This window comes from Meriones unguiculatus, chromosome 3 (assembly GCF_030254825.1).
Source record: "Meriones unguiculatus strain TT.TT164.6M chromosome 3, Bangor_MerUng_6.1, whole genome shotgun sequence".
Classification (NCBI taxonomy): Eukaryota; Metazoa; Chordata; class Mammalia; order Rodentia; family Muridae; genus Meriones; species Meriones unguiculatus.
Window position 1 is genome coordinate 160,933,804 of NC_083351.1, and position 27,955 is coordinate 160,961,758.

Sequence of the window (27,955 nt, forward strand, 5' to 3'; positions counted from 1 at the left end):
CAATTAACTATTCAAGGAAACAGTTCTAACAGATCACTAAAAGCTTTAGCAAATAAGAGTAGCAGGAAAATAACATTTTAGGAGAGGTAATAAATCAGATTCAGCATCAGGAATTGCTTATGGAAAACCCAAACATTGTAGGTAGTTAAAGGACAAGAGTTTTAGGGCTTTCTAAAGAAAATGTTTAATCAGGATCTGTTAGGATAAATGTTCTGGATATTCCCACTGCAGTAAAGCTACTACAAAACCATTACCTAACACAGGTATTTATGATGAGGCAGAAAGAAGATAGGCAAACATAGGAGGTCAAAAAGTTTTGTATTATACTATAAGTTTTAAGGACAGGCTAGCTCAAGCATCTTAAGGAAAGATTGTAAATCTTTAGCAAGCCAAACAGAAAAAATTCCCCTCAGTGCTTACCTCCAGGGGAGTTCTAAATCCTTAGCTGACCTAGTTCAGAGGATTATTAACTAACAATAAACTACGTAAAGAGAACACAAGTTTAACAAGCCCCTGTCCCTCTACTAGCTAAATTGGCAAATGAGTCACTAGTTCTATGTTTGCTCTGCTTAAGAGGCTGTTAGGCCAAGATTTTTTTGTAGACACTGCTTCTACCAGGTTACTGTTTCAGTTAAAATATAAATTTTGTAAATGTTCCGGGGGATATGTCAACTTTAAGGTGCTTCTTTGTAAGATTACTATAAAAGTGTTGGCTTGACTTCAGTAAAGCGCAGAAGATCCAAACCAATACCACCTGGTGTGGGTCTGACTGTCATTTTGCCTACCTGTGCCTTCCTGATATCTGAATTCCCTGATTCTCCCACGGACGTGGGGCACCCAAAGGGGCTGGTCTGTGGCAGGTGGCGCTTGCAACAGGTATTCTTTCTCTTTTCTTTCCTTTCCTTCATCCAAGGTAACTGATAGGATTCTCGGTAGGAATCTGCAGTTCCTGCTGAAAAAAAGTTTAAATCAGCTTGGTGCGAGTAATCAAAAGTAAACCTGGGGCAGTCCGAGTCAAAGCAAGAGAAAATGTTCCTCTTGGTTTCAAAACATATGTTAGCAAGTCGAGGCTTTAGAGTTTCAGATCAAGACTTTGTGTCTCGACTTGAGGAGGCAACCAATAGGATGTTGCCTCCATCTGAGGGAACAGAAATATTGTTAAAGCAGTTAGCATGGGAGAATACAAATTCCCTATGCCAGGATCTGCTTAGGCCTCTGAAAAGACAGGGACTATTCAAGATTACATAAAGACTTGTATGAATGCCTCACCAGCAGTCATGCAAGAAATGACATATGCTGTAGTCAGGAAAGGTCAGACATTCATTGCCTATGTTAAGAAAACTCATGGAGGAGGGAAAAGAAACTCCTCCAAACCCACATACTTTAAATGTGGAAGGATGGAACACATGCAAAGAATGTGTCCAGGAAAGGATAAACAGGAGGGAGCAAAAAAGGGCTCTGCTCCTCCAAGTTCCCACAAGGATGGAACTGCTCTGACAGGAGAAAAAGACAAAAAGTCAGAGAACAAAACAAAAAACTAAATCAGAAAGAGAGCACAAAAAGTGTAAATTGGGGAGTTTACTCAATCCTGAAGCTCCAGACTTTACTATCCATGATTGCCTAGAGCCACTCCAGGTAGTGCTGCTTTGGATGTCTCAGTAAATAAAAATATAATCCTCTCATCATGGGATGGAATAACCTTAATCTCCACCTCCATCCTAGGGACTTTACTTCAAGGCACGATTGGGTTAATCATTGGTTGTAGCTCAAATTATAAAAGAAACTTTAAAGTTTTGCCAGGAGTAATAGATTCAGATTTTCAAGGAGAAACAAAAGTAATGGTAAAGCCGTTAAAGGAAACTATACAGCTGCATAAAGGACAGCTAAAAATTGAAACTAGTCCTTGGCTCTGGAGCACACACAGCTAGGCAGGGCCAGCCTTGTACAGAAGCAGCTGCAGCTGCTGAGCATGAGGAAAAACTCCTCCCCCCTGCCTCTATGCCAGCTCAGCAGGGAAGTGAATGGCAGGAGCTCACCATCTCACCATGCCTCTCTTCCCTCCTCCCACCTAGGGAGCTTAAGTCAATTACAACTTAAAAATCAAACAATGATATAGAAAAACAAAACAAAACAAAACAAAACAAAACAAAACAAAACAAAACCCTGCACTTGCTGTAATGTTTAGAATTACAGCTAAGTTCAATTAAAAAAAAAAAAACAAACCACTTCATCTGCCTGTTTAAATACATGGCCATTATATAATTATTTTCAACTGATTTTAAATGGCTGATATGATAAAAAATAATTGGGTATGTCTTAAGGTTAAATTCAAATTCTTGTTTAAGACAAGTATATGTGCCTATGTGTTTATAGTTTCTATGAATGCATATGTTTAAACAACAACAATGTAAATTGCCACATTGTGTGGCTCAGAACAGAGGTTCAAAATCTCTAAGTCAAAATAATTTTGTTTCCTTTTAGGATAAAACAGGAGTCTTATTCTAAGTTGACATTTGTTCTAAAGGTTAAATTGTTTACACTGATAAATTTTGGTCTTAAAATCTAGTTTTGACTTTTAAAAGTATGGATATGCTTTGTAAATTCACTCCTAAAGAAGATACTTTGTTTTGATATTACAAAAATGAGCTTTAAAAATTATTTAGATGTTTAAGGTGATAAAATGTTTACAGTTTATCAGATTTTTTAAGCAAAGATCTTAAAACAGTCTCCCAACCCTTTAAAAAAATTAAAAAAAATTTAATGGCAGTTTTTCTGTTTTCTAAAGAGAAAGAAAGAATAAGCAAGAGATATTAAAGAAGGAAATAGCTTGTCTAAAGTAAAAATGTCTGGTTAAACCAGAAAAAGAAAGCTAGGAAGCTGTAGGTATATAGAATGTTGCAGAGGTTTATGTATGTATAAAAAGCCAGAGGGTAAATATGATTTAAGAAAGAACTATAAAGTACATTGTACTTCATTTAAAAGGCTGGTGATTCTTTATTGCAAAATGTTTTCTTATGCTCTTTTGACGGAAAAGAATTCTGGCTGATCGGTTTGTTATGGCTAAAATAATTCATACAATTTTGAATTGTTCTGTACTGCTCTGTTATGCAGTCAGTTCTAAAACATGCATCTAAGAAATATGCTAAAATTAAAGATTATAGCATTCTGCTTTATAAAATACAATTTAAAGCAGAAAAAAAATAAACAAAAGTAACTCAGATATGCTGGCCCTCAAACTTGTCAGAGATCTGATGAATATGATATTTTAACGTGTGTGAGTTTATCATGACAGAAGGTCCCAAAATCCTGGCATTAGCTCCCCAAGGTCTCCAAGAAGATCTGGACACAACTAAAATGCCTGATAAAAGCAGTGAAGAAACTGGTGAAGACCCAGCAAAAGCCGAAGACTCCTGAATTTATATTTCCTGTTGTATTATCATTACTTATGTGTCAAACTGCTGTTACGATTTTAGTTAAGAGACTTGCCTATGTTATGCTTCCTGTCGATCTACAAAGAGAAGGATGGTATAATAATACTGCTTTAAGGATTTTAAAAAAGTTAAGTAAATTAATTAGGCCTAAAAGATTTGTTACATCACTTATATTAGGAATTTCAGCATTAATTGCGATTTTGACTACTTTTGCTATACATACAGCAAACTTCATTAATGAAATAAATAGGAATATTCCCTTAGCTCTTTCAAAACAATCTATTATAGATAAAAAGTTTAAAATCTAAGATAAATGCTTCTAACCAGTGAAAAAGAGGTAAAAAATCATTTACAAGGAATCTAAAAGGATACGGATATTACTCATGATTTAGATAGTTTACAAGAAAAATATAGCAGCAATTAGCAAGGCTCATTTGGATGAAGCAAGTTTAAATTTGAGCAAGTTTGAGCTTCTAATTAAGAGTCAAAAATTAGAAATTTAAATCCTTTAAGTTGGACTCAATAATTAACATTAATAGGGGTCCTAATTTTATTATTCTTATTGGTTGTGCTCTTGTTTCCTTGTCTTTTTAGATTGATGCTCCACTCCATCCACATCATAAGGCATGACTTATTCAAATTACTTCTAAAAAACAAAAAAGGGGGAATTACTACACTAACTCCAGAACCGTCTGTATAGCATAAAAATGTGTTATGCAAGCATAAAATTATGCAAACAGACAAGAAGACACGTTTCCTATGGGAATCAGCTTCCTGGAAGTCCCTAGCAAGAACCCTAACATGGCCATCTAAGCCAAAAGACGTATTTTAAGTCCCACTCTTATTTGGTTACAAGGCTGGAATTGATAAGCTCCTTTTTTGCTGTTTCTCTATGATTCTTGAAACAGTACAATTAACTATTCAAGGAAACATTTCTAACAGATCACTAAAAGCTTTAGCAAATAAGAGTAGCAGGAAAATAAAATTTTAGGAGAGGTAATAAATCAGATTCAGCATCAGGAATTGCTTATGGAAAACCCAAACATTGTAGGTAGTTAAAGGACAAGAGTTTTAGGGCTTTCTAAAGAAAATGTTTAATCAGGATCTGTTAGGATAAATGCTCTGGATATTCCCACTGCAGTAAAGCTACTACAAAACCATTACCTAACACAGGTATTTATGATGAGGCAGAAAGAAGATAGGCAAACATAGGAGGTCAAAAAGTTTTGTATTATACTATAAGTTTTAAGGACAGGCTAGCTCAAGCATCTAAGGAAAGATTGTAAATCTTTAGCAAGCCAAACAGAAAAAATTCTCCTCAGTGCTTACCTCCAGGGGAGTTGTAAATCGTTAGCTGACCTAGTTCAGAGGATTATTAACAACTCCTAATTAACTAACAATAAACTACATAAAGAGAACACAATTTAACAAGCCCCTGTCCCTCTACTAGCTAAATTGGCAAATGAGTCACTAGTTCTATGTTTGCTCTGCTTAAGAGGCTGTTAGGCCAAGATTTTTTTGTAGACACTGCTTCTACCAGGTTACTGTTTCAGTTAAAATATAAATTTTGTAAATGTTCCGGGGGATATGTCAACTTTAAGGTGCTTCTTTGTAAGATTACTATAAAAGTGTTGGCTTGACTTCAGTAAAGCGCAGAAGATCCAAACCAATACCACCTGGTGTGGGTCTGACTGTCATTTTGCCTACCTGTGCCTTCCTGATATCTGAATTCCCTGATTCTCCCACGGATGCAGGGCACCAGAAGGGGCCGGTCTGCGGCGCTTTCTCTATCTCTGATGTCCCTTTATAAATTATCCAAAATGGGTAATTTTTATTGCTTTGTTCAAAGGCCATAACATCTGGTTTCCATTGTAGTTACCTTGTAGTTTAAAATGGCCAGGTATAAAAACCATTTAATTGTCTTCCCCATATCTGCAGCTGTCTTCTTTTGTAAGAGAATTATAGCTAAATTTCTCGTAAAAGAAAATTCTGAGGGCAGCAAGGCCAATTAATCATCCATATAAAAAACATTTTATCAGTTAGATCATCTCATTGATTTAATAATTTCATCATGATGCTACATGTCAGAGACACAAACAAGCATAGCTACAAACACATCTCTACTTAGGGTTGAAGAAATATGATAGAAATTTTCATTTTAAGACTGAAATGAAATAGATTTTATGTATTTCAGGTACTTATCTAATGTGTTTTTTGTATTTACTATGAGCAGTCAAGTTGTAAACTTGAAGCCTGTTACTGCTCTAGAGATAGTAGGACCTGGGTCAATGGAGCCAGATAACGAGGTGGACTACAGTCTCATGCAATAGCCAGCTTTACTTGAGTATCAGGCAATTCATTCTCTGAGGATTAAGCATAAACATATAAGTAAAGCTCTCATGAGTTCAAGATGTCACAAGGAAAAACCATGTGTGGCAAAAACATGTTTTTTTCCATAGAAGCATATAATGACAGCAGAAAAAAAAAAAAAAGGACTAATCAGAAGTAAACCCACTCCTAACCATGATACCTGTGCAGAGCACAAAAACATGTTTTCAAGAATAGGTCTTTATTTTGTAGAAACTGAGGTCATACGACTTTTGCCTTGTTTTCTTACAGTGTTCTCACAAGCACTCAGAATTCTCCCCACACAACTCCAGTCGTGGACCATGCTCAGCTTCACATGGCCAAAAGCCCATGACTGAGAGATCATAGAATAACAGTTGTTTTTACTAAATGAATGTAGTGTCAAAGTGCCTTCTAAATATTTATGAAATGTGTACTCATAGTGTTGGTTTTAGCCATAGTCAGAAAGAAGCTTCCTGTCACAGTGGGTAGCAGTTAATAATTATTTGAAGGGCTGGGAAGTGGCAATCGTGTGCTCAGATAACTATCAATCCTTGCAAGATTGAGAAGCTTACAAAAGAGACAGTAGCTAATATTCAGAAGAGGTAGCAGTTGTTCTAACCCACACACACTCTCCACGGGATAAAGAGAGTTAAAAATCCCATCATGGATGGGGTGAGGGTCCCCTGTACACGTAAATGAAAAGTACTTTATTAAATCATTAAAGTCTTACAAGATTTTAACAGACAGAAAAAATATTTTCAACTTTTAAATTTAGTGTACAGATAAGAATTCCAAAGTCCTTACCAGAAAGAAAAAATAAATGTGCACATGTTTTATTTGGAAACAAAATTAGGAAAACCTGGGTATTACTGAATAAATACACAGTGTTGACTTTGTGGTTGTTTTGTTCAAATCCATCTGTGATGTGTATAGAACGGAATGTGAAATTAAATATGATTTACCTGGCATAAAAGAATTTCAAAAACACAACAGAAAGAAAAACCCAAAGAGAGAAAACTCTCAACAGGTGGGACAAACTTGGGCCTGCTTCAAGCATGCTGGTAATTAGCAACTCCAATCTCAGGCAACTCTGCTGATTCTGTCCTATTCATTCCACAGTGTGCTTAGCTCAAAGCTTCTATACTGTGAAATTCCCAGGTTATAAGAACATTCTGTGATGCTGTTGCCAAAAAAACAAAAACAAATACAAACAAAAAATACCTATTCAAACAGGCATTTAAAGCTCTCATGTTTTAAGAAGGAAGTACTGTAGGTATTCTAGGAGATTAGTCAAGACAAAGAGAAACAAATATGACTTTTTTGGTGCTGTCTCATATGATTAGTATGAAGAAAAACTTTAAAAGCAAGCACAAAATGAACAGGGATACCTTTGATTATTTGCTTTTTTTCTTCAAAGAACAAACCTGTCACTGCCAGAAGCAACCAAGAAATAAAACAGAAATGGAGATCAAAAGCAATAGAAAAGTCTTTTTCTACAGGAGATAATGTTGATAATCTCCAAGATACAAAGAAAGAGACAGAATGATCATGAGTTCCAAACCAGCATGAACTATCCATTAAAAAGTTAAGACCATGTGTAAGAAAGGTCACTAAAAAGAACATAAGCCAGATAATTATGGTTTAAAAACATAATGTGTGAAATGTCACCAAAGGATTAGGTTTATTTTTTAATTTTTTAATTAAATTTTTACTTTTTATATATTGATTACAGTTTATTTATTTTGAATCCCAGTTGTAGCCCCCTCACTCATTCCCTCCCAATCCCACTCTCTCTCCCTCTTCTCCTCCTGCCCCTCTCTAAGTCCACTTATAGAGGCAGCCCTCCTCCCCTTCCATCTGACTCTAGTTTATCAGATATCTTCAGGACTGGTTGCATTGTCCTCCTCTGTGGCCTAGCAAAGCTGCTCCCCACTCAGGGAGAGGTGATCAAAGAGCCAGATGCTGAGTTTATGTCAGAGACAGTCCTTGTTCCTCTAACTAGGGAATCCATTTGGATACTGAGCTGCCATGGGCTACATCTGAGCAGGGATTCTAGGTAATATCCATGAATGGTCCTTAGTTGGAATATCAGTCTCAGAAAAGATTCCTGTGCCCAAATTTTTTGGTTCTGTTGCTCTCCTTCTGGAGCTCCTGTTCTTTCCAGGTCTTACTATCTCCCCCTTCTTTAATAAGATTCCCTGCACTCTGCCCAAATTTTGGCTATGATTCTCAGCATCTGTTTTGATACACTGCTGGATAAAGTCTTTTCAGAGGCCCTCTGTGTTAGGCTCCTGTCCTGTTTCCTCTTTTCTCCTTCTTCCAATGTCCATCCCAGTTGTCTTTCTGAGTGAGGATTGATCATCTTACCCAGGGTCCTTCTTCTTGCTTAGCTTCTTTAGGAGTACAGATTTTAGTATGTTTATCCTGTATTATATGTCTAATATCCACTTATGAGTGACTATACACCATATGTGTCTTTCTGCTTCTTGGATTAGGTTTATTAAAGTAATTAAGTATTCTTAATATTAAAAAGGGAGTGCATAAAATTATTTCTATACAAGCTTGAAAAGTTTCAGTTTCTTTCTTCCCAAAATGTGTGTGTTGTATGAATTCATATCTTCTATTTGAGGACCTCTGTGTTAATCATCATCTCCTGCCAAAAGAATCTTCTCTGGTGAAATCCAAGACATACACTACTCTATTGGTATAGCAATCTCATTAGGAATTAGTTTAAAACAATGTTCATTTTGAAGAATAATACTAGTAGGATTTTTATTTTTATTATTTTTTAAATACAACCTGCTAAGTTTGTTTTTATTTTTAGGTGTTTCATGGTTGACTACTTTGTATTGGATAAACAATTAGGGTGCTTACACTTGGGAGAGGTGAATTCTCCCTTTTTTTAAAAAATTCTTTATTAATTATACTTTATTTACTTTGTATCCCCCCTGTGGTTTCCACCCTCCTCCACTACCAATCCCTTCCTTCTTCCACCCTCTGCATGCATGCCCTTCCCTAAATCCACTGATAGGGGAGGTCTTCTAGTTACAGTTTATTCAATTTGAATCCCACCTGTAGCTCCCTCTCTCTTCCTCTCCTATTCTCACTCTCCCTCCCTCTTCTCCCTGCCCTCTCCAAGTCCACTGATAGGGGAGGTCCTCCTCCCCTCCATCTGATCCTAGTCTATCAGGTTTCATCAGAAGTGGATGCATTGTCTTCCTCTCTGGCCTGGTAAGGCTGCAACCCCCTGAGGAAGAGGTGATTAAAGAGCAAACCAATCAGTTTATGTCAGAGACAGTCCCTATTCTGATTACTAGGGAACCCACTTGGACACTGAGATGCCATGGGCTACATCTGTGCAGGGATTCTAGGTTATCTCCATGAATAGTCCTTGGTTGGAGTATCCATCCCAGAAAACACCCCTGTGTCCAGATTTTTTGGTTCTGTCGGCCTCCTTGTGGAGCTCCTGACACCTCCAGGTATTTTATCTCCCCCTACTTTTATGAGATTCCCTGCACTCTGCCCAAAGTTTGGCTATGAGTCTCAGCATCTGCTTTGATATGCTACATGTAGAGTCTTTCAGAGGCCCTCTATGGCAGGCTCTTGTCCTGTTCCGTTTTCTCCCTTTTCTGATGTCCATCCTCTTTGCCTTTCTGAATGAGGATTGAGCATTTTACACAGAGTCCTCCTTCTTGAGCTTCTTTAGATATACATATTTTAGCATGTTTATCCTGTATGTCTAATATCCACTTATGAGTGAGTATATACCCTGAGTGTCTTTCTGTTTCTGGGATACCTCACTCAGGATGATCTTTTCTAGTTCCCACCATTTGCCTGCAAATTTCATTATTTCCTTGTTTTTAATTGCTGAGTAGTATGCCATTGTGTAAATGTACCACAATTTCTGTATTCATTCCTCCGTTGAGGGACATCTGGGTTGTTTCCAGATCTAAGCTATTACAAATAAAGCTGCTACATACATTGTTGAACAAATGTCCTTGTTGTATACTTGAGTATCTTTTGGATATATACTTAAGAGTGATATGGCTAGATCTTGAGGTAGGACTATTTCTGTTTGTCTGAGAAAGTGCCAGATTGATTTCCAAAGTGGTTGTACAAGTTTACATTCCCACCAGCAATGGAGGTGTGTTCACCTTTCTCCACATCCTCTTTAGTATGTCTCCAGTTGTCACTGGGGTTTTTGATCTTAGCCATTCTGATAATGTAAGGTAAAATCTCAAGGTGATTTTGATTTGCATTCCCTGATTACTAAGGATGTTGAGCATTTCTTTAAGCGTTTCTCTGCCATTCGATATTCCTCTATTGAGATTTCTCTGTTTAGCTCTGTACCCTATTTTTTAAATAGATTATTTGATTTCTTGATCTTTAATTTCTTAAGTTCTTTATGTATTTTAGATATTAGCATCCTTGGGCTGTAACGTAAAAAATAAATAAATAAATAAAATAAAAAGGAAACATGCACACAACTATCAATATACAGACTGAGAAGGTTATATTTTGGAATATATATGCATATGTATGCAGATATACACATATATACATACGTGTGTATATAGGTGTATTTAACAATGATTAATAAAAATAAGGCCATAAATTTGGAAGAAAGCAAGGGAGGATATATGGGAAAGTTTATGGTAAGGAAAGGGAAGGGAGAAATGATGCAAGTGTATTATAATCTCAAAAATAAAAGAAAAATGCCAAAATAAAAATAGTCATTCATTTTCCATTTCCATGCCTGACATAACATCCTTGTAAATAACAGGTAAAACATTTTAGGCCGCATTAACTTAACAACCGCTAGCTTCTACCATCCAAATTGCTAAGGATGTAATCAGACAGCATCTGAGATGATGGCAGAAATGTTCCCACTTTGCTCTAATATACCTAATATCTCCACCAATGTATTTTTAAAGATTTATTTTATTCGTGATGGTATGTGTGTGTGGGGGGGGTTGGTGAATGCAAGTGCTTATATCCAGGAAACCAGAGACATTGGATCCCCCTGGAGCTAAAATTACGTAGGTGGTTGTAAGCCACCCAGGATTAGTGAGTTCTGGGCACTGAACTCAGACTTTCTGTAAGAAAAGTAAGCACACTTAACTATGGATCCATTTCTCTGAACCTTCCTCCAATGTATTTTAAATTTGTATTAATTTATGACTATCTTGTTTTGTTAGTATAGAACTTAGTCAAACTGCTACCATATTAGAACATGGAATTTTGGATGACTTAAGTCTGTGTCTCTTGGCTGTTGTCACTCATGTTGTGCTCCAGGATAAACTATCTCTAATTCCCTCTGAAGTGAGAGCTGTATGTTTTGCATCACCACAAGGAAGGTGTAAGGAAGCAATTTTTACCTGAAATTGGGCTGAAAGTATTAGATACCAAGTGTAAAAATGGAAGCAAAAGGACTTACCTCTGCAGTCCAGAGAGAAAAAAACTAAACCATAGAATTTCACAAGTGTAAATGATCCTTGCTGCTACACTAGCCTACTTCAACCTCCATCACACTGGCCATGTTGATGCTACAGCTCTTTATGTTTAGCTCTCCAGAATTTATAGCCTGTGGGTTAGCTCCCCCCTCCTCATTTTGGTAAGTAGTGTATTCTTGGCAACCCCATGCCGATAGCTCTAACTTCAGGAGGTAAGCTCTGCCAGTCTCTGGCTGTACATCTCACAGTGGTTCTGGAATAAACAGTTGGAGAGCCAGCCAGCTCTTCTCTATCCAAACAAGTCTCAGATTCCTTATGACCTGAAGTCGAAACCATGAGACTGATGAAGCTTTCTTCTCAACTTCATCTTTCTAAGCACATGTGTTGTGTGTTGGGATAGGGATTCCTGCCCTTAAAAGAAGGGTAATTAATAGCAATTGAGAATCCAAATACCTTTTAAGTGAGAACTTTTTGAGTGGTGAATGGAATTAAGCAGGACTCTGAGCCAAAATTCTCATTTTTCCTTTTGTTCTGACCTTACAAATATTAAGAATGGGTCAAATGTAGGCCGTTTATTTTATAAAAAAATATTTTTTTAAAAAAAATGTTATGCTGTGTTTCTTATTCTCATTTTCCCCACTGAATTATAAATTTTGCTTCCTGACAGATGAAATACTAGGGATGGTAAGGTTAATTTACTTTAGCCTCTGTGTGTTAACATGAGCCTGAGTACAAGGTACTCAGTATACAGTCATGAAGAGGAGCATTTTGTATCCTTCAAACACAGATTAGAACTCTCAGTTCCAATCTGTGTGTTAACATGTGCCTGAGTATAAGGTACATGGTGTACAGTGATGAAGAGGAGCACTTTGTATCCTTCAAACACAGATTGGAACTCTGAGTTCTTGTTCCAAGAAAATATTGTTCCTAGGACATATAGGATAGCTTGAGTTGAGCACCCTTTGGACTTCACCAGTTCTAGGCAACAGAAGCAAGCAAGCAAACAAACAAACAAATAAAGAAACAAAGAAAAAAAGGACAAGGAGCACTTACTGTTTACTAACAGTATATCTTCTATACTAACAGTATACCTTCTATATCTGAGTAGATTCTGTCCCTTTTCAGCTGACATTATCTACACTTGAATGTACAGTTGATGAGTACATAAGTTGATCAATTTAAGGAGAAACTATCAATAAGCAGGGTCAAAGGACCAAATTTAGAAAGGTCAAAAAGTAGGAATCACATTGGAAGGTAGGACACCTTATTTTAAAACTGATCCCATTAAACATGTTTCTATTGCTGCTAATAACATTTGCACGAGAGAGGATTATTAAAATATCAATTATTTGAATAAAAACTGAGCCATGTTTTTGTATTTTTAATAAATGAATAAACTGATTTATTTATTTGGCTTAGGAAAGTGGAGAAATTGGTTTGTTTGACATCTCCTGACGTCTACGTCAAGCGACGCTATGTTGAAAAACGTTTTCCTGTGGTCTCTTCAGATAAGTCTCCTGGGAATTAGTCTTGGTGGGAATGTTCTCATCTTGTCACCAGAAGTCAGTCACTGGCTAAATATTAAGATAATAATAGATGAGCTCATAAGGAAAGAACATAATGTGACTGTCCTTGTTACATCCAGTGCGCTTTTCATCACACCATCAACTAGCCCATCTCTGACTTTTGAAATATATCCAGTGCCCTTCAGCAAGGAAAAAATGGAAAGTGTGATTAAGGACTTGGTTTTGACATGGCTGGAAAACAGGCCATCTCCTTCAACTATCTGGAAGTTCTATAATGAAATGGCCAAAATCTTTAAGGAGCTCCATATGATGTACAAAGATACTTGTGATGGCGTTCTTAAAAATGAAAAGCTGATGGCCAAACTGAAGAAAGGAAAGTTTGAAGTACTGTTATCAGACCCAGCATTTCTATGTGGTGATATCATAGCTATAAAACTGGGAATCCCATTTATCTATTCCTTGAGGTTTTCTCCAGCCTCTACTTTGGAAAAGCACTGTGGAAAGGTCCCATTCCCTCCTTCCTATGTTCCTGCAATTTTGTCAGAACTCACAGACAAGATGTCCTTTCCTGACAGAGTCAGAAACTTCATCTCCTACCAAATGCAGGACTACATGTTTGAAATGATTTGGAAGTCATGGGATTCCTATTACAGTAAAGCTTTAGGTATGTAGCCATTTTTGTTTTTTTATTTGACTGTAAACAAGCCTTCCAGCAAATTCTTTGCGTAAATCTACAATGACAAGTCTGCATAGTAGTACACTGAGGTTGTGACACACGAGAAGGAAAGATTTCTAAACAAGCATAGACTGAACAATTATCAGACCAATTTGTTAATTTTAGGGACTTAAAGTTACAACCATTATATGGATAACATTTTAAAAAGATATTTTGATTGACAAAGAGAACCAGACCTTATTTAGAACTTACACTAGAAAAAAAAAGGCTTAGACATTTCAGATTTGTGCAAGTATTTTATAGCCCAAAATGTATAAAATTTTTCTTATGCACATATTTTCTCCAGCTGGTGCTAAATATATAATTTCTCACCAAATATCTTAGTATATATACTAGAAAAAATGGAAGTGATGTCAGGGTTATTAATTCAGTGTGTGTCTGTGTGTCTGTGTGCCTGTGTGTTTTGGCACATGTCCACATGTATGTGCCTGTTCATGCCAGTGTGTAGAAGGCATTGGTTTTGCTCCTCTGTCACTCTCTGCCTTATTCCTTTCAAACAGCATTAGTCGTGGAACTGAACACACACACACACACACACACACACACACACGTACACACAAATCTTCCAGATTTGTTAGCAATCAGGGGAATTAATTCGTACACAGATTAACATTGGAGGCTGCTGGTGATATTTACTAACAGATGTTAGATACAAAACATTTTCCACTGCCTAGTTTTCTCTCCTTTCTACCTCCTTCTATCCTTTTTCTTTTTCTTCCTTTCCTCTTCTTTGTTCAAAGGAATATTTACTAAACATAAAATAGATGGCTAATAATTTCCTACAGGTAATAAGTATAATAAGAAAAGCAGACAAAATTATCCTTTAGAGCTACGTTCTAAGTTAATATTACATATAACAATATATAATACATTTGTATAAAACATAAATATACTTTTACTAATGATATATGTGCATATTTATAAATGTTAGCCTATGATACATGCTAAACAATAGAACAAGAAAAGAAATGTTTTGGAGTGAAATTGAAATTGTGCTTATTTAGAGTGGCCGTGGGAGGTAGCAAAGATAACAGTGACATTTGAACAGAATCCAAGAATGCTGAGTGCTTTGCCTGTGTTAAAACTGAATCAGTCTTACAAGGAATTACTGGACACAGCACAGTATGTGTCCTGGAATACTGAAATTCTATTTGACTTAACATTTTCTGTCACAGGGGAAATTATTCATGTTTGCCTTTTTATATTGTATATCCTTTACCCAAATTTCCACAGAATTTTTTTAAACTTCTTCATAAAATTTCATAAGGGAAGATATTCTACATGTCACGTATGTAAAATATGAAAGCTATTAAAATTTTCAGATGATCTTTGGAGGTCAAAAGCTGGTAAGTAAAATGATCAATTTTGTGTGTGTGTTATTCCATACAATGCAATTTAGGATTCCCTTTGAAGGTATTTTAAAATAGATTTTTTTCATGCCTGTGTGTGGTTTTGTGTGTGTGTGTGGGGGGGCGGGTTTTGTGTCCAGGAAGGCTAGAGAAATATTGTGCTCCTGGGGCTGGAGTTACAAGTAACTTTGAGCTACCTAGCTTGGATGCTGGTGACTGAACTGTAGGTATTCTGAAAGAAATTTATGCATTATGAACTGTTAAGCCATCTGTCAAGCTCTTCAAACATACATTTTGATTTAGGTTGAAGCATTGTCTACTTTGAAACATGCTCTATGACAGCTGTCATTTATTGCTTATGTTTGCGCTACACAGAGTATCATAGGTACTAAATGAGACCTTTAAAAAGTGTGATAGTGAAGGCTTTGGAATATATGTTCATTTTTGGCTAGAGCCCTGTCTGGTTTGTTTTGGTATGAGGTGCATGATTTAATTAAACTTTCAGTCAGAGTCCTTTGTTTTATGTAAACTGGGTTAATAATTTCACTGAACTTTAGAGGTATATGTTTGTTTGATGCATTGTGTCACTTTTATTTATTTATTTATGTATTTATTTCCTTAGCAGTACTTATTTTATTATTATCATTATCATTATTATTTAACAATTTATTACTTTGTTTCCCAATTGTAGCTCCCGTCCCATCTCCTCCTGGTCCTACCCTTCCTCCATTTCCCCTCCCCATCCCTCTCCCTCAGTCCACTGTTAGGGGAAGTCTCCTCCCTACTATCTGACCCTAGCCTATCAGGTCTTATATGGACAAGTTAGTATATCTCTTGCTTACACCATAATGTTCATTAACTCTTTAATGGCAGAGCCATAATTATACTTTCATGAAGATCTGTACCTAAAAATTAACTAACAAATATCTGCTAAAAAGGTGGACCACCATAGCTCAGCAGGTAAAGTGTTTGCTTTGCAAACATGAGAACTTGGATTGAATCCCCAGAACACATTTTTTAAAAAAATAGTCAATGAACAAAAAGAAAAAACAAAAACAAAACAAACAATAGTAAAAACAGCTAACAGGGCTGTGCATACTTGTAATTCCATTTCCTTGGGGGTTACTTGTCACTCAGCCTAGTCCATTTGTCAAGTTCTAGGTACTGGGAGATCCTAATTCAACAACAACAAAAATAAGTAGCACCCAAGAAACGACTCCTGAGATGGCTCTCATATCTTACACAGACTAACTCACGTAGAGACAGTGCATGATCTCAGATGTAAATACAGAAATGTATGCAGATGTAGTAAATGAATACAAGAAAAAGAGTCTTTTGGACACAGCAGGCCACCTGTGCATATAAACTCACAGTGATTACAAAAATATGAATAAAACCCATGCCAGCAAAATCTGTGCCAAATCTGTGTGTGGTGATAAGAGTTGGTCATGAAATCCTACCCATAACCTTGGAGCTATTGGCAGTTGTCAGCTGCTAGGAAAGACAGAGGCAGTTTTCTTTGAAAGTGTAATAACTCTACCAGTTAAGACCAGACATTTAAGATAGCACAAATTGATATTAAGATATCAATATTAAAATATTAAATACTGAGATAAATATAGAATGTAAGGCATATATAAGATATATTATAAATAAATATTAAAATATTAATATAGCACAAATTGGTCTTGAAGGATTTATAAAAAACAAAATAGGTTGTGAGTCTCAGCTTCTGTTTCTAGGAGCTGTTGGGTCGAGCCTCTCACAGGACGACAACTCTGCTTGACTCCTATCTGCAAGCATAACAGAGTATCCTTAATAGTGTCAGGGATTGGTTCTCTCCCATGGGATGGATCTTGGGTTGGGTCAGGCATTGGTTGAACCTTCCCTCTGTCTGCTCTATCTTTATCCCTGCACATCTTGTATGCAGGGTAAATTTTGAGCTGAAGTTTTTATGGCTGGATTGGTGTTCTCCTTCCTCTACTAGGAGATTTATCTAATTAGAGAGTGTCCCTCTAGTCACAGGGAGCCTTGTGGGAAAGTGGAGGGAAGGAGAAAAGGACCTGGAGGTGACAGGAGCTCCACAAGAAGACCAACAGAGCCTACTGACTGGGACCAAGAGGGGCTTTCTGAAGCTGAAGCACCAATCAAGGACATTGCATAGAGTGGACCTAGGCCCTATACAAAGATGTAACAGATGGGCAGCTCAGGTCTCATGTAGGTTCCCTAATAAGGGGAGCAGGGATTCTCTCTGACATGGACTCTCTTGCCAGCTTTTCAATTACTTCCTCCTGGAGGGACTACTTGCCAAGCCACAGGAGTAGAGGTCATGCTCAGTTCTGACACAGCTTGATGAGCTTCGATAGATGGGAAGGGAGTCTCCCCTTTTCTGAGGAATAGGGGAAGGAGGGAGGGGGAGGACTGGTCAATGAAAAGGGTTGGAGCTAAGACCAGGATGTAATTAAATAATTAAATAGAAATTTTAAAATAGGACAAAATTTTGGGTGGATAAGAAAGTGTAGATCTAGGAAGAGTTGTTGGGTAAGGGGGTGAATATGATCAAAATAAGTGGTAGGAAACTCTTAAAGAGCCCACACAGGGAGCAATAGAGGATTCCCACAGGAACCCAAAAAGGCTAACTGTGAGTTTTTATATCCTTGGATTTGGTAAAATTGGAAAGTGCTAATCTTCCATGATTATAATAACCAGGTGGTAACTGACAAATAAAACGTGGGGTTACTCGAAACTTTCTGTAGTTTTAAAAACAAATCAAAACTATTTGCTAAAGGCCTCCAGTATTCACTAAATCTTTTTTCTCAACATAAGCCGTAACAATTATATAATGCCTGAGAAAGCCTTCATAAGTAAAATTTTCAATGTCTTACTTTATAGGATAATGATCCAGGCTTACAAATCCTACTGCCTAAGAAATTGTGAAGTACTTAATTGCGTTCCTTATGTAACTAAACATCTCTTTTTAGTGTGTGTGTGTGTATGTGTGTGTACATGTCTTGCCATGAGCATAGGTGGAGGTTGTAAAACAATAATTTGGGTTGGGGATCAGTTCTCTCCCTCTGCCATGTGAGTCCTGGGGATTGAATTCGGGTCCTTAAGCTGGGTGGCAAATTTCTTTACCCATTGAGCAATCTCACTTTCCCACTAAACAACTTTGAACAGGAAATAGTTTAAGTAGGAGTACATTGTCCAAAACTGGCAATATGTAATGCCTTCTCTTAGCAATTATGATTTTTTATAGAGATAGACTTACCCAGTGTGAATAAACTGATATTGAACCAAACAAATGCATTACTTTTATATTGTTATTCTGAACATAAGCAATTTCATACTGTTCATTTTCTGCAGTTTCCATTATAATGTTATCCTTTCATTCTTCATAGAAAAAAAAAAGTTGGTCTGTGGTTACAGACAACCATACTTGCTTTTAAGGGGACAGAGATGAGTAGAAGGATATGTCCAAGTAAACTCATCCAAAAGCCTATATATTCTGTATCGTCAGGATACAGTAAATCTTAGGATGAAGTGACTAGTCACCATTATACACCTAATAGCCAATGGAGCAAGAGCATCAGAAACAGAACAATCATTGTTCACATCCAGGAGTGCACGTGGCATTTGCTCTTCATTGCGCTTACCTTTGCGTCCCATCTTCCAGAGTGGTTGCTTTCTAGCTTTTACATGCTTTGCAGTGGAAATGCCATCCATTGTGTTTTGCTGTAGTCAGACCCAGAGCTTAAGGTGGCCTCCTGGTGTCACATTTCAACCTCCCACTGTGAGCCAGCTAAACTGATTCGCTTCATCCATTACTTAGCCAAATAAATTTCGTTATGACAAAAGAACACAAAACAAAGCATAGCTTTAAAAAGGAAAGGTTTTTACTTTGGGTAAGAAATTAAGTCATCTTTTAAATTTGATTATTAAGATATTCATCTTGTTCTTTAAGTCACATCTTAAATTCATTGTATGTTATCTTGGCACTTTCTGAGACTAGGAATTAGTTTATTTTGCTAAACACTGCAGAGTAACCATTAGAGGTGTTTATTACCTTAAAAGTCCTTCTACACATGAAAATAATCACAAGGCTGGTAAGATTTCTTCATCAGTAATGAGCTGCTTTGCAGTTATGAAGATTTGATATTGATCCCCCTAATCCACATGAAAATACAGGTACAGGTAACAGCTACTTCTAACACCAGAGCTCTGGAAGCAAGACAGTTGGATCCCTAGAGCTGGATAGGACACAGAAGAAATTTAAATGTCTATTGCTAAATCATAGGTAAAGAAAATTATGGTTTCTGACTCATGTAGTAGACAATCATAGCTAATTAGCAAAATTCTGTTATTGCAACTCAGTGAATGAATCTGGAACATAAATGTATAGTTTGTACAATAGGTTTTAGCTAAATACTTATATCTATAAGTGATTATAGACTTTAAGTAAGTAGAATATTAAATATTTCAAGTGCACCTCTCCTTTTTTATCCAGCCTGGTTAAAAAACAAAAACAAAAACATAAAAAACAAACAAACAAAAAACAAGATTCTTCATTTAAAACTCAGAAAAAATTATGTATGAAAGCACATTTGTACAGTACTTTCTTTGTAAAAGGTTTTCGTCATTGTTTCGGTATTCACAGATTTTATGATAAATGTTCTCTACTTGCCAAATGTGTGTTTTATAGGCTTATTTGTTCACTAAGATTGAAGGAGTAAGTACATGTGACACAGGTTTCTCACCGTTGAAGAAAATGTTTGGACATGAGGAGAGGGTATTCACTGATTCCTTGCTTTGTCCTCCAAAGATGTCTAAACATCACAAGGAATGAAAATGCCTAGTGTCAATACTTGGGTTTTAGATTCTATCCTTTAATAAAGTGAAACTCTGGTCTCTGAAAAAAATATTGATTTTAAGACTTAGATTCTGAAAGGAGAAGTTGAGTCTAAAATATCTTCTGAAATTTAACAGTGAGAGGACACAATATCAAAGAAAGGAAGAACCAATGAAAAGGAAAAAAAATTGACCATCAACCTAGAAACTGTAATAACTGAATATAATATATAAAATGAGATGATAGAAATACATACAAATAATTGAATAAGCAAGCTTCCACTTAATTCCAATTAATATTAATAAATATCATAACAATAGCAAAAATAAATTGGCCCTCATTTATTCAATGTAAAACTGTAATACTAGCATTCAACATTAACTAATTCACATTTAATATTAATCGATATGCATATATATTTAAATGGTTGAATTTCGTGAGCCTATGGATGCCTATAGACTATCAGTGCTGTACATAGACAAGAGCTCACACATTTCTCCCCATTTGTGTGCTGTATAACTCTTGAAGTTAGTAGTTGACTTTCTTCATGTTTAAATTGACCTCCCCACCCCCCAAGGGAGGAGCAGCCCTGCTAGGCCACAGAGGAAGACTTTGCAGCCAGGCCTGAAGATACCTGATAAGCTAGGGTCAGATGAAAGAGGAGGAGGTCCTCCTCTATCATTGGAGTTGGAAAGGGAGAAGATGAGGGAGGGAGGGAGGGTGGGATTGGAAGAGAATGAGGGATCGGCATAGAGATGGGATACAGAGTTAATAAACTGTAACTAATATTGAATAATAATAATAAAAATTACCACTGAATGGAAGAGATTAACCCTCTGCAGAGCCGGGTGGGGAGGCGCAGCAGTGGCTTTCCAGAAAGGCCTGTGGCGATTTCTGTGCTGTGGCTCTGCTGTGCTGATCATGGCTTCTGAGACATGGTCCAGGAGTGCACTCAAGGTCTGAGCTATTGGCTCAACCTAAAGCCTCTTCTCAAGGAGCTTGTGGGGAGAAGGCAAGGCTGGCAGCTCTGACATCAGAGTATCTTCCCAGATCAGGGCACATCAAATGCACTGCTCTGAACCTCAATAGAATCCTGTGCCCAGAAAGGACAAGATCAATGAGAAGTCACCAAATGAGCTTGTGTCAAAATTGCTAAATTATGACATTTAAACATAGTATTTGCCCTACCTGCACAAGATCAACAGATTTATATAAAAAGATTCCCATCGAGTGTTTCTTTTCTCACCTGAAGCACGTGTTTTCTATTTGTAGAATTGGCTGACATTAGTATTTCAACATAGTCATGTTCTCTAAATAACTCTTGAAAGTAGTGTTTAGTATTTTTTCTAGTTTCAATCTTTTTCTTAATGGTAAGTATAAAGAGAGACAACGGAGATCCCAATATTTGTATCCCAAAGTGTACTGTGTATAGAGAGAATCAATCTGAGTTTTCTTACTGAATAAATAATGACAAAATAAAAAATAAATCATTTGCCAAATGGGAATCCTCCAACAAAATTCTGAAAGCAAGAACAAACATGGTGCATAATGGAAACGTGTCCCTAAGCAGAGACCGGAGGGCAATGAAGGGTGGAAAGTAGCTTACAGGACAGAGACAAGCTTACCGCATGCCATTTACTAGAGAGAAAAAATTGTGGTGAAATGTATCAGTAGTTGTAGCTACATTTAAGTGCTTATTGATTTATTTTTAGGAGATGGTAATTCTTGCATCTTACCTTCCTTCTGATTATCTTTGAGTCCTCTCCTTTCACACTGTCCTTTTTAAGCTTATTGATATAATAAGCCTCGGTAATAAGAAAACTTAGGACCAATAGGTAAACTTTTCTTCCAACTTTCTTCCAATAGGTAAATCTGAGTACTAAATTTCCTCCATGTTATGTGTACTGTCCAGGAAAACCCACCACTTTTTGTGAGATTATGGGGAAAGCTGAGATTTGGCTGATACGGACATACTGGGACTTTGAATTCCCTCGTCCATATTTACCTAATTTTGAGTTTGTGGGAGGACTGCATTGCAAACCTGCCAAACCTTTACCTAAGGTAAGTAAATGAAGGAGAAAATTTTAGGTATTTTATGATACAATAACTGATTTTCCTTCAAGGTTAATGCCTTTAATTACAGAGATGTATTCCCAAAAGATTCTACTCCCCCAGGGGAATTTATTGCTGTTATCATAGTTACTTTTTATTAAGTATAGAAGATCATTTGGACTTGAGAATGTGAACTTAAGGGTGGATCTGGGGAGAGGGAAGCTGGAGGGGGAAGCTGGGAAGAATGGAGAAAGTAGTGATCAACTGTGGTCGGGATAAACTGTATGGGAGAAGAATCTATTTTCAGTAAAAAAACAAAAAAAAAAACAAAAAAAAACTTTAAAAAAGAAACTAACAACAAAAAGGAGAATAAACAGTGTATTAAATATGTCTGTATTTCTGTAGTGTGGATACTGCAATGGAGGTGGAAAAACAGAACCACCAGTGGGAGTGCTGAAGTTTTCCTCATGTGCCTGACAGAGCTGTGAACAGGGACACCTTCCCTCACTGTTTAATAGAGAAAGACACCTTCCAGAGAAGTCCTGGTGACCTGTTTAGGATTTGATGAGTAAGAGTGAGAACATGTTGAGGGTCTTTAGAATCGGTCAGGTGTGTGAGTTAATAGACACGGTGGTGACCCCATACTGTCATAGTAACAACTGGTATGAAAATTCCAGGAACTGATAGTGAAGGTGACTCTAAGTTTAGCATAACATAATTAAGGGAATAAAGGGATATTTTAGGTGATTTTCTAGAGAGCACTGGTTTGATCAATACAGAACTTTACATGCAGATTGAAACTCAACTCCATCAAGTAAAAATAATAACATGAGTAAATAAATTCAAATAATACAGTAGTTACGTGATCATTATATCAAGGTTATAACAGGTGTGATAATAACTCTAAAAGTCTGGCTCTCTGGCGTCACTAGTGTTCATCCAGGTCAACAAACATTTCATTGTTTAAGTTAAAGAATAACAATGTCCACTTACAAAGGTAAGTGCTGCTCCTATTTTCTGATCCCATTTTTGATGATTTGGTGTCACATTTGTTCTTGCATACACTTCATGAATTTTTTTTTTTTTACAAAATGTGTTTTTTTATATAGTTACTATCTAGTTTTACATGTCATGGGATAGACAAATACAAGAATTTCTTTGATTGTTATTCTCGTGTTTTCTGCCTAGTTATGAACAAAATTCCTCCTAATGCTTCTTCACATTTTCAAAAGTACATTATGTTTGTAGGAAATGGAAGAATTTGTCCAGAGCTCAGGGGAACATGGTGTTGTGGTGTTTTCTCTGGGGTCAATGGTCAAAAATTTGACAGAAGAAAAGGCCAACCTCATTGCCTCAGCCCTTGCCCAGATTCCCCAGAAGGTCAGTAAAACCCCTGATCTAATTCCCCCTCAAAACAAAGAGAAAACAAACAAACAAGCAAACACCGAACTAACAACAAGAAAAACAACAAAATGAAATCAAGCAAAAAGTGGAAGTACAATATGAGCATAGAATAGATAGACATAGAATAGTGATAGAGAAAGAAAGAAAAAAGGGAAGAGGAAGAGAGGAAAGTAAAGAAGGCGGTAGAAAGTATGACGGGAAAAGAAAAAAAAATGATGCTAAAATCAAGATGACATCTTGTGTGACCAGATCACATGGAATTAGTAAATATACCTTGCATTTGTGTTTGATTTATTAATATAGCCCTATTTACACTCTAGTTTATTCCTAATGGTTTTTCAGTAATAAATAGCAAAGTGTAAAAGTTATGCTTATTAGACCCTTAACAGAAGCCTTTGGGAATAGCTGGTTGTAGGCAGCTCTCTGTAACTCAGTGTCTGCAAATGGTCATATCTGTAACCTCCTTCTGAAATACCACCTAAAGTATGTACACCATTTGTTCTGAAAACTCATTGCCTTCACACAGTCCCATTGTGTGTTTTTACCTGCAATCTCTCAGCTTTGTCTTCCACAGGTTTTGTGGCGATACAGAGGAAAGATACCAGCCACTTTAGGATCCAATACAAGGCTGTTTGAGTGGATTCCCCAGAACGATCTTCTTGGTAAGACTCTGGTAGAAAAATCTGTGTGATCAGAGAACCAGTTAAGCCATTGCTTAGCATCAAGACAGATGGAAACATCAGTAATTTTAAGTTTCTATATATCACTTCAAGTTTTCCTTCTGTGTTAGTACTGGGTATTGAATCTAGCAGAGTTTGCATGCAAAGCAAATCCTCTACCATTGAGCTTCAGACCAATCCTTCACCTCCAGCATACAAAAGGTAAAATTAAATCATACAGATCCATGGTTTCCTCGGGCACAAAAAAGACATCTAAAGAATCTCATCAGTCTTCAGTTCCCATCATATGTCACACTTCACTACCTCAGTAATTCCTTCCCAGACAATGAAGAAGAGTTTATATCCCCTCTTCTAGGAGTGTAATTCCCAGAGTAGCAATGTCTCCTATGTTTCAACACTTACAGAAAATACTGCCTTCACTGATGACTTGTAATCTTTATCCCTTCTGCCTCAGAAATTCTGTATAATAATTAGCCTGAAATCTTTACTCACTCCTTCTTTCGACCTCAAACTAGGACATCCCAAAACCAGAGCTTTTATCACTCATGGTGGAACAAATGGAATTTATGAGGCCATTTACCATGGAATTCCTATGGTGGGAGTTCCCATGTTTGCTGATCAGCCGGACAACATTGCTCACATGAAGGCTAAGGGAGCAGCTGTGGAGGTGAACATGAACACTATGACAAGTGCAGATTTGCTCCATGCTGTGAGAACAGTTATCAATGAGCCATCGTGAGTATTGGATCTTGTAAAGCCATGTCTGACATAGTTAGGCAGTAAATCACTCTAGAATGTTTGCAAAATTTCATACTTTTGAAATTGGTTTAATCTCAAGTAACCAGAGTCTAATGTAAACACTCATCATTTCATTTGCAATTAATGAAGTTATTTTTTAATGAATTGAAAATAAATTGGCTTTAAAGATTCAGTCAATGTATTTTCCAAACATATTTATTACCATATATTTTTATGTTCTTTCATTTTACATACTTACAAATAAGAACTTAAGCATTATAAACCATTCAGAAGAAATAAAATGGAAGTGATAATGTGCTCAACATTAATCATGTATAATTAACTATTAACATTGTATTGCCAAGCATTAATGTTCTTACTTCCAAGTATTTTATAATTGAATAAACATTATAAAATCTTAAATCAAAAAAAAATCTTAAATCAGAAACTGTATTAGGGGTTATGAATATCAGTAACTCTCAATATGAGCTTTCATTTTCTATAAATGTTGACCTTGCAATATATTCAGCTAACCCATTATCAAAATATTAATTAATTGCTGATAATTTGAATCATTTAATTGAACTCTAAAGTCAGAAAGTCTATGGCTCTTTTCATTCAACTGTACAGAATGTTCATTAGATATCATGCTAGATTTTAAAAACATTTATGCAAAATGTCCACAATCATCAGAAATTCATCTGAGCACTAAAATGCATGCAATTCGAAACAATTTCCAAATAAACTCCAAGCCTAATACAAATACTGATATTACCTGAAATCACAAGGGTATTTGTATATTTGCATTACAGTCTCTGATTTCATAAAAACTTTAAAAATTATAAGAGATTGTGTATAAACATTGAAATGATAGTGATTTTAATTATGTAGAGTATTTTAACAGACATACTTCATTGCTACATATGATGTAAATATGGCTATCAACTAGGCTGCCTTACATATATAATAAAATAGTTCTATTGGTATTCATAAAAATGTTTCAATCAAAAATTTTAACTTTAAAATCTGTATTAGAAATCTTGACCAAGTATTTGATTTAGAAATAAATAAAACATTTGCCTAATATCCATGGGAATTAACATGTAAAGTGTTGTTTTTCTTTTTTCATTATTATTATTATTAGTAGTAGTAATAGTATTTATTACAATTTATTTACTTTGTATACCAACTGTAGCACCCTCCCTCATCTCCTTCCAGTCCCACCCTCCCTCTCTCTTCCCACCCTCATATCTCCAACCTAGTCCACTGACAGGGGATGTCCTCCTCTCCTACTATTTGACCCTGGCCTATCAGGTCTCCTCAGGACTGTCTGGATCCTCTTTCTCTGAGGCTTGGTGAGGCCACCTTGCCAGGGGGAGGTGATCAAAGAGCAGGCAACTGAATTCATGACACAGACTACCCTTGTTCCCCTATACAAGGAACCCGCTTGGAGACTGAGCTACCTATGAACTACATCAGTGCAGGAGGTCTAAGTCCTCTCAATGCATGGTCCTTGGTTGATTCATCAGCCTCGCAGGGCCCCTGGGCACAGATATTTTGGCTCTGTTATCACCTTGTGGAGCTCCTGTCCTCTCCAGTTCTTTCTACCTCCCTCTTCTTCCATAAGATTCCCTGAAATCTCCCCAAAGTTTGTCTATGAGTTTCAGCATGTGCTTCAGTACTCTGCAGGGTAGACTCTTTCAGAGTCTCTCTCTGGTAGGCACCTGGCCTTTTCTTTATCTTCTTCCACTTCTGATGTCTATCCTGTTTGCTCTTCTGAATGAGGATTAAGCATCTTTCCTAGGGTCCTCCTTGTTGTTTAGCTTCTTTAGGAGTATAGATTTTAGTATGTTTATCCTATATTATATGGCTAATATTCATCTATGAGTGAGTATATACCATGTGTGTCTTTCTGTTTCTTGAATATCTCACTCAGGATGATATTTTTCTATTTCCATCCATTTGCTTGCAAACATCATGATTTTCTTGTTTTTAATTGCTGAGTAGTATTCCATGGACAGGGAGAGAGGGTGGGTGGGACTGGTAGGAGATGAGTGCGGGGGCTATAAACAGAATACAAAGTGAATAAATTGCAAATAATAATAATAATAATAACAAAAATAAAAAGAATTTTTAAAAAACTGTTAGGTTTGTAGCAAATGCTCTTGTGATAACAAATTGACTAAACATGTCTTACTACTTACAAACAACAACAAAAAACAAATGTTTGTCTGTGCACTTTTCAAGTTATAAAGAAAATGCCATGAGACTATCAAGAATCCACCACGACCAGCCAGTGAAGCCCCTGGACAGAGCTGTCTTCTGGATTGAGTTTGTCATGCGCCACAAAGGAGCCAAGCACCTTCGCGTGGCAGCGCATGACCTCAGCTGGTTTCAGTACCACTCTCTGGATGTGATTGGGTTCCTGCTGGCCTGTGTGGCATCTGCTATATTTTTGGTTGCAAAATGCTGTGTTTTTGTATTTCAAAAAATTGGTAAAAGAGGAAAAAAGAAAAAAAGAGACTAGAACAAGAAAAGTCCCTGGGTTTGGTAGTCCTAGTACTTAGAGGTACAGAGAGCTGTCAGCTACTAATCCTCATGACATTTTCAAATATCCCATTCCTGTCTTAGCCTGCATATAACTCTAGGACGCAACATAACCACACTTTCTTGAAAGAGCCTCATCTTTCTTTTGCTATTTCAGTGATATTTTTTATCTTTTTGGCACAGGGGCACTATTAATTTAACATTTTTTTTTCAGAATGTCATTTAAAATATAAAGAAAATGATAACCGATAGCATTACAAATCCTTGAGAAGGCACACAGGGTATATTAAATTTTATTTAAAGCCCACTTATGCAGATCCTCACAGACCACACAAAAGGAGCATTGACCACGGGAAGAGAAGATTCAGCATCTTCTTTCTAAATAAGCACCAGCTTTTGTGATTCTCTAATGTCACAGAGGATGAATTCAGAACTGTGGTGGCATGTTACAGCAGGAAAACCATGTAAAACTTGTTAGCACATTTAAATTATAATGGTGTATTTTCCTGCTTTTCCCTAAAACATGTATCTGTATATTCTCAGTGAATGGGTTTGGTACAATCTAAAGAAATGAAGAGGTGAACTGAGCTACCATTTTCTTCTCAGATAACAACTACCAACAGTATCTAAAAGGTTAGTTCTAGAAAAAGTGAAAATTAAGCAATATTGAAAAATTGTAGTAATTTCTTAAATTTTAACTTGGCTTTTTATGTTAATCCATTATACTTAAAATTGTATAGTTCATAATCCATAACCAATATTTATAATTAATTGTTTAATTTTCTGCTAAAATAAATACTAATATTGAGATCACTGTTATTTTCTAGTCTCTGTTTTCTATGAA

At 36.5% G+C, this 27,955-nt stretch overlaps 3 protein-coding genes across 9 annotated transcripts in view; 2 read left to right on the top strand and 1 right to left on the bottom strand.

Moving 5' to 3' along the window:
• Window positions 1–18,885, bottom strand: part of LOC132653186 (uncharacterized) — a 41,355-nt gene extending 22,470 nt beyond the window's left edge. For 4 of the 7 annotated variants that reach the window (XR_009590944.1, XR_009590942.1, XR_009590941.1 and 1 more), the window contains exons 1-2: window positions 1,270–1,558; window positions 786–952 (exon numbers count right to left, since the gene is read on the bottom strand). The gene's annotated coding sequence lies outside the window, so the exon portion shown is untranslated. Of the gene's footprint in view, window positions 1–420; window positions 953–1,269; window positions 1,559–1,582; window positions 2,114–18,497 lie in introns of those variants that run through there. The other 3 variants (XR_009590948.1, XR_009590947.1, XR_009590946.1) reach the window with 3 other exon arrangements.
• LOC110542799 (UDP-glucuronosyltransferase 2B31-like) overlaps window positions 1–27,955 on the top strand; it is a 290,306-nt gene that overhangs the window by 140,624 nt on the left and 121,727 nt on the right. The gene's annotated exons all lie outside the window — the stretch shown is intronic.
• On the top strand, window positions 737–27,924 carry LOC110542840 (UDP-glucuronosyltransferase 2A1-like). The gene is made up of 7 exons (XM_060380870.1): window positions 737–876; window positions 12,653–13,423; window positions 21,603–21,751; window positions 22,991–23,122; window positions 23,721–23,808; window positions 24,342–24,561; window positions 26,812–27,924. The coding sequence occupies exons 2-7, from the start codon at window positions 12,709–12,711 to the stop codon at window positions 27,089–27,091; spliced, it is 1,584 nt and encodes a 527-aa protein (XP_060236853.1). The 5' UTR covers window positions 737–876; window positions 12,653–12,708; the 3' UTR covers window positions 27,092–27,924.